Genomic DNA, 7,846 nt, shown 5'->3' on the forward strand with positions numbered 1-7,846 from the left:
TATATATATATATGCAGAATTTTTTATTTTACCAATTTTGAAAAAAACTTTCAATTAATCTTTTAATTTATTTATTTTACCTTTCTCGGATTCTCCTTTTACTTGTCCTTTTTTGATCACATCCTTGTATTGTCAGCTGAGTTCGTTTCGGTGCGTTCAGTTCGTTTGGAGTGCTGCTTGTTAGTATAGCGGTTAGTGTCCCCACCTGTTACGCAGGAACCCTGTTAAACCGGGGTTCTAATTTATTATGCCATATGGCGATCATTATGCCTACATGAGCTCCCTGGTTCAAGCCCCGGAGGCATCTCTTACTTACTGCCCCCTGTGGCAGTTTCTGGGTTGAAAACACTCGCTCTGGATTTTCCTGTATAGGACGAACAAGCGACTAAAATTGAATTAATTTACTTGTCCTACAGATAGAACATCAGTATTTCGTGGCATGTATCAGAAAAAGAAAAGAAAAAAACACACACACAGCCATTAAGCATTATAAGATAAAATAATTTATTTTGAGAAAAGCAAAAGTACAGTTAAGACAGCTTCATAAAGACAAAGAATACGCACTCTTTTCGGGTTTTAGTATAAAGTATAAAATAATAAATACGAACAGAGCACACGTAAACTGGTGTAGTGATACTAGGGCTGCGTACTGAGCCCCCTCCTATTCACCCCGCTCACACACGACTGCACAGCACTGCACCGAGCTGTCTGATTGTGAAGTTCGCGGATGATACAGCCGTGGTCGGACGCATCACAGCCAACGATGAGTCCAAGGCAGGAGGTAGAACATCTGGAGGGTTGGTGTAGAGAAAACAACTTCTGCATCAACGTGAAGAAGACCAAGGAGATGATCATCGACTTCAGAAAGGGGAGACACCTCCCCCCTCCCCTGCACATTGGAGGGACAGCGGTGGAGGTGGTCTCCAGCTTCAGGTACCTGGGAGTACACATCTCCGATGACCACACCTGGAGAACCAACACTTCCTGTCTGGTCAGGAAAGCACATCAGCGCCTCTACTTCCTCGCCCCCCGCCCCCCTTTCCACAACCACCCCACAACAGAAAATATGTGGTGGCCTGCACATTGTCTCACAACTACTGTTCCCACATATGTTGCTCTTGTTGCCCTGACAAGTGTTGTTGTTCTTGTTCTTGTCTTTCACTCTTGCACAATCGTCGCTTTCTCTTCTTTGCTGCACTATGCAGAACTCCTCCCCCCTGTCACTTGTACTCGATCCGGGACAAGGGAGACTAATTTCGTTCATCCCATGTCTAACATGTGTTGCAATGACAATAAAGAACCTTGAGTCCTCCTAGATTTATTAGTCTGGTGGAGAAGAACAGTCACCGGCAGATGGTGCCATTCACGACCTTAAAAAACAACAACAACGTGTGTTCTGCATTTTTTGAGGACCAGGTCCAAGTCGTTAACAGGTTACCAACATGTATCAATAATTCACAACCGTTATTTCTCTTAACGTTATTTCTCGAAAACTTAATAATCCAGAAACCAAACTATCAATGGCAGTTTGTGTATTTGTTTTGTAAGCCATGCTATTTATACTGGCACGTGATGCATAAAAATCTTGGATGTCTAATGCTCTAAAACACCCCATAAAACCACAACGAAATAAAACATCAAACGAACTTCTTAAAAGACCAAACATAGAATTCCATCTTAATTATTTTTCTAATAATACAATCCTACAAAATAAACTCTGTTACTTATACTTTAAGTACTTACTTTAACTACTTACTTAGTTTTTGTCTATTTCTCTAATGCGGTGATTTAATTCTTCGTTACATGGTTTATTTCATATTATTAAATTTAATCTATAACTAAAAAAACAAAAACAAATAATTGACTGCGTTGATTAAAATGTCCTGCAGAATCTAGAGGTCGACAATCCAGTCGGTGGTCCACGGACAGGAGGCGTTAACGTCGAGTCACATGATAATAATAATAATAATACATTTTATTTCATAGGCGCCTTTCTGTCACCCAAGGACACCTTACAGTGAATACAAAGATAACAACACAGCAATAAAAAACAATACAACATTAAAACATTCAGAACAAGTTAAAATACAACAATGGAATATCAGACGGTGAAGGCAATTTTAACGTACGTGTAGACTTGAATTGTGGGAGTGAATTGATATTCCTCAAGACCCGGGCTGCCGCCGAGCTGTGATCCTGTTCATCCTCCTCTTATGTAATGATCATCTCGCCATGTGATCGTGCTCTCACCGGTAGCTGTTTCATTGTCTTTCAGTCTTCAGTAACAACTTTACACATGTCTAGAAAATACAATTCTGTTCCCCCCCCAATTCGGTTAAAGGGTGTCTTAATCTATACCTCTGAAAGTTTAAATTACGAGACTTAAAGTTAAACACATATCCAACATAATTACGACTGAACATAGTGTGACTTAAAAAAACTGTTATTAACAATATTAACAGATAACTTTTAGATAAATTGTCACTATTATTATAAGTATATATTCTACAAACATCATCCACATAAACATTGTGACTATCTGAATCAGCTAAACAACGGTTAATTGTAAATTTATTTTACATTTATATTTTGGACAAACCAACAGAAGAGGTTGGCATAAAGTGATTTCAAATGCGTTGCAGTTTTAGATATTTGCTACAATGAAATACATTCAGAGCTTTGCATTTTCAGTACTTCAAACGTCAATTAAAATTTACTATTCAGCTGTGGTAAATGTCAGTAATAAATAAATCAATAAGTATATACATACAGTACGTCCATACAAGTGTACTGAAAATGTCCTCTAAAAAGGACCAATCAGACAAAAGTGAGAGGGCGGAACCAAGCAAGTTAGGTTGTCACTTGTCACTGTCTGTGGGTAAATAACAAATAAGCACCATAACCACCCACATTTATCTGTTATCTGTCCTGGCTGACTCTACTCACAAAAGCAGAGTGACGCAAGTGTGCCGGGAGGCCAACGAGGGGCTGGCCTCAGGATTTTTCACAAACAACGGAGAGTCCACACCTACCATGCCCGGGCTGCTGCTCTAATAGCCCGGGCTTCTGCTATCACAGCCCGGGACACCTGTGCTTTTATTAGCCTGGACTTCTGTCTGCTTGGACAACAACAGTGTGGTTAACCAGGGCTCCCATAGTTCTGTCGTTTTTTTACGTTGACGTTACCCAGGAGCTCATGCTTTCTCACAGGCGTGTGCTCTTTTAGCCAGGGTTTGTCTCAGAGAGGAGCAGCTGTAGCTCTTAGCATTAGCAATTATCTCTCGCGGCTAACTGGCGGACTAACCAACTGTTGTCGCAGTGAAACGTCAACCAAGGGGCTTCTATTTGAGATTTTTTGCCGAGGATTCTGCAACGTCTTTATATTCAGGGGGATTTACAAACACGAAGGTTTCTGTGCCACTGTGCTTACCGCTGGTCCTCTCCATCCCTGTCGAAGCTTCCGAGGTTAGCAGCGGCTGTAGCCCTGATGTGTGACAGTTAACGACCATCCTCACGCCTCGGTTTCTAGCTTCGGTGAGTAAAAGGCTGTTTTTGTGACGATCATAGTTTTTACTAAAATGCATACATAATTACATAATTATATATATGTTTATATAATATAACTCATCTTTAAAAAATATAAACAATGTTCTAATATTACAAAAGGGAGGAAGTAAGTAGGACGTACAGATTTAAAAGTAAAATTTGTAGTGACAAAATGTATAAAACGATTTTATTACACGCATGAAGCGACAGTCTGTTGTGTTAATATAAGGTTTGAGAATTGTTGACCAGTTTCTTTCATTTGATACGAGTAAATAAACAACTGGGTTATTTGAAAAGGTAGCTGCAAGGTGAATTGATTATGGAAACAGTAATTGCTGTGCTAACATTCCATCATGCAAATACTGTTTATACAGTGGTGCAACTGAAATGGTAAACTGAACTTTTACTGCAGAATTATGTCATACAGTTTTCATGAATAACAACAATGTTTTTGTTTACAGTGAAGGCTTGTGTTGACTTAGCAGTGGAAGTGATGTGTAGATTATGCAAATTAGTGGTGTGTGAAGTAAACAGGGTGTGGGCTTGTTATTCAGCCTTCTGATTTATTGGAGACCTGGCCACGCTTGTTCACTTTGTGAGACTGGTATATGCCATATTGGAAAATAGTGGCTTGAGCACTCATCTCAAGACATGATATAGGGAAAATATTGGTGGTAAAATTCCAATTTATTATGTTAAGAAACAAAATATACAGAAACATTTTTTGTGTATAAACATTTCTAAAACTTTATATACTCTTTATAGAGCCATAACCATTGTGGTATTACAAGTAGATATTGTAAACAAGAACCATTTGGCTCCTTAATAATGGTCTCTGCTGCTCACTAAACATGTCAGTGAAGAGATAATGCTGGTTCCTCAAAAAGGAAAAAATAAGGAAAAATAAGGACACCTGCTCAAACAACTATAATTTTTATTGAACATATGAGCCTGTAAATGTCTTCTATGCTTCTGCACAACTTGTTATAAACACATTTACTTCTGCCATCAATCAACAGGCCGCAACAAGAGCAGCAGAGTGGAGCATGCAGGCGGAGGAACCAGCTAAGATAAGAAGATAGGAGTGGACACCAGAGAGAGGACATCAAGTTGAACTGGACTGTGTTGTTGCATTAAACAAACAAGTTCACATTTACTTGTGGATAAATAAAAAGGAATTGGAACAATGAAGAAGTTTTCCAGAATGCCAAAGTCTGAAAGTGGTGGACTCAGTGGGACGTCCAGCTCCGGAGTCAACAGCTATCTGGGAAAAGTGTTTGCAGTGGGTCGCTACCAAGTCACTGTAGAGGAGCTCATAGCAGAAGGTAGGAATTCGATCTTGTATCTTAATAAAACATTCTAAATTATAAAACATTTTATGGTTTTCTTCACTCCGCTGTACAGAAAGAAAAAAACGTTATCAGTTAATATCGCTAAATACCACATGCATTACCAAGCAATGGATTTGACCAAATAGTTGTAGAAAGTTGAAAACTTTCTTCTTCTAGTTCCATTCTAAGTAATGATTTTTCATGACACTTTAGTCCTGTCTGCGATTTTCCTTTTGGTGTTGGTAACTTAGGTATTTCTGTCCCCAAACATCTGCTAGGATCTTCAGAGTGGGTAGGATAAATCACTGTTTTCATTTTTTTCAACCGTTTTGGCTCAAACAAATTTAAGAGATTTCTTATGACTAGAAGTTAAACCTATAACTTTTGTCTGCAGAGCTGTAAATTCGTTAATGTCCTGTTCCAACCACTGCTGCATTTATGTGTGTGTGCGCACATGTGTATCAGTGTGTGTGCTGTGTCAACACAATTTATCTAAAGTAAAGAAGTAAAACACTTTGTTCAGCTTGTTCATGCAAGTTATTTTCTTCTTCTTTATAAAGAGTACTTTCTTGGTAAAAAAGTTTTTTTCTCCTAACTTGATTTGATATTTACACACACTCTTGTATTATCATGTAACTAGCATTATTTATCTACATACTTTTCCAATGGTGAAAAGTTGTTGTACCGCGGTTGTGCGTGTTTGTTTGCAATGTGCATTGTTTGTTACATAGAAACATAGTACTTTATTTTTACAAAACAGTGATTAGAAATAAACGAAACTAACAAATGAATGAGGAAGTAGGCACATTTCACAAAACAGATGATCCATTACAAAAGGTTCAGTGCACAAATCATGTTCATGTGTATAAAAAGAGAACAAGAAAAATCGTATTATTCTATGGGTTATCCCCTTTGCTTTCCCTTTCATCCCCACCGCTGGTTAGCTGTCAGGCTATTTTGTTGTTGAGGAAGTCAGTTTTTATGGTTGTCAGGTGTTACTTATGAGACCTACTAGAACATTCACAATCAAGTTTGCCATTTAGTGCTGTTTATGTGCACACACACACACACAATACATACACACAATGATGTGTAGGTTTTTGGCGTTTGCTTGACAGACCATCTTGCCAGGACTGGTATTTGCCCTGGTTGCTAGTAATTTTAAAAAAAAGTGAAAATGCACTTAGAACCTTTCAAATTACTGATGCAAAGAGTTTAAAGTTCAAACCATAAAATATAGATGATAAGTCATGACTTGACTCTTCCAGTCAGTTCATGGCGTTCCCCAGAAACTCGTGTCCTTCTTCTCTATTTAATGGTTAAGCAACAGCTGTGTCACCTAAATGAAAATCATGAGTTTCCCTTAAAGCTAAAAAGGAAACTATGGTTCCTTGCAAAAACACAAGATCTGAACTGAAAAAAATATTATCCTTTGTCTGTCTTTGCATCAGCACAGTCTCAACGAAAAAAAACTTCTCTGGACACTTAACTTATTTTTCTCTAGTGACACAGAGTAGGAAAATAGCCATTTCCTTTGTCCTTTAGCCTCTGTGGTTTCTCTGTCATTGTCTAATGGTGTCTACAAGAGGAACTTGAAAATGATATGAAAGAACAGGATGCATCTGCTGACCATGTCACCCTTCCTCCACCAAATCCTAAAAGCCTAATATGCTATCAGGACTGGGAGAAAATGTAGAATATGTTAGGACAAAATAGTTTGACATAAATGTAGTCCCTCAATACGGCTTAATGCTATAATATGTACATGGATAGTGTGGCCACAGCACTGGTGATTTGCCACGTATGTCCTTACTGATGCAAACTCCTTGATGTTGTTATGGTTGCCATGGTTGAGGCTTGGGGAATTAAGCAATTCATGTGATTTAAAAGCTAAATATGTATTCTAAATTTGTAAGCTCTGACTTCATGCATAACCAAATATTCTGAATTTGGCCAAGCTTTGAATGTGGAAATGGTTAGAATGAGGCTCTTGATATAAGAGAGCAGCAACATGTTCAGTGTCCATTGGTAGATGTCCTGACCACGGCCAGTCACAGATCATGCAAACAGTGTCTCCAGGCAAACAGTTGCTGTGTTCACAAACTTTCTGTCCCCATTGACCTGAACAGACTAGAGGACATGGTGGTGTTTGGCTTCAGAGTGAATGAAGTTGCAGTTGTTTTTTGTCCTGTTTGTGTAAATAAGCTCTTTATTGTAAATCTCTTAAAGGCATGTTTTTGTTGGTTATATAATACATTTGGCAATGGAGTAAATGTGCTTCAGTTATCTGGTACTTTATCATATCTGACCAAGGCCTTTATGGCTTAAAATGAGGTGGGGCACCTTATTGTGGGTAGACACATGTAGTTACACAGTAAAACAATGACAAGCCTGATTTTAAACATCTTTTTAAAAGCCTCAACCTGCCAAAACCAGCCATTTATCTGTGCAGGTGAGAGCCAGTGGCAGAACATTTCAGTCTCCTAGGTTTCACTGTATATAACCTCTTCCTACAGTAGTGGTAGTCAAAGACTTTCTGTTCTGGTCCATCAATGACAATCTTGCAACACACATCCAAGTGCCTCATGTTTGATCTTTTGCACAGTGTATCTTGCAGTGTATCTTTGTAAAGTGGTACCTTCCCTAAGGTGTTCTTTCTCCTCTCACCTCGTGGTGTTTCAATGTATCTAGCCTGTAGCTTGTTGATGTCTGCCTCAAACCCACCAGCAAGCTGATGTGTGGGGCCACATCAAAGCTTTTGAAAGAGATAACATGTCGTGATGTCCGTGTGTGTCTGAGCTAGGTCAACACATGCAGGTTAAAATGTCTGTCTGACTTTTTAAGATGCTGATGATTGTATTAATTGTTGCACTGTAATTCAGTTGTTGGCCAAATTACTTGCTGTCCTTGGACTGTCCTTTGCTTGTTAATACCAACATTTACTGCGCTTTAGCTCCTTATATATATAT

General features: G+C 38.7%; 1 protein-coding gene across 2 annotated transcripts in view; it reads left to right on the plus strand.

Annotated features, from left to right (window-relative positions):
* The first annotated feature begins 2,721 nt into the window (after nt 1-2,721).
* The window catches only part of bmp2k (BMP2 inducible kinase), a 30,194-nt gene continuing 25,069 nt past the window's right edge, over nt 2,722-7,846 (plus strand). Inside the window, exons 1-2 of one of the 2 annotated variants that reach the window (XM_008335638.3) lie at nt 2,722-3,534; nt 4,566-4,871. In XM_008335638.3, the coding sequence (XP_008333860.1) occupies nt 4,733-4,871 (139 nt within the window). In that variant the 5' untranslated portion in view covers nt 2,722-3,534; nt 4,566-4,732. The remainder of the gene's footprint in view (nt 3,535-4,565; nt 4,872-7,846) is intronic. The other variant, XM_008335637.3, reaches the window with a different exon arrangement.

Source organism: Cynoglossus semilaevis, chromosome Z, assembly GCF_000523025.1.
Source record: "Cynoglossus semilaevis isolate Cse_v1.0 chromosome Z, Cse_v1.0, whole genome shotgun sequence".
In the NCBI taxonomy this organism is placed as follows: domain Eukaryota; kingdom Metazoa; phylum Chordata; class Actinopteri; order Pleuronectiformes; family Cynoglossidae; genus Cynoglossus; species Cynoglossus semilaevis.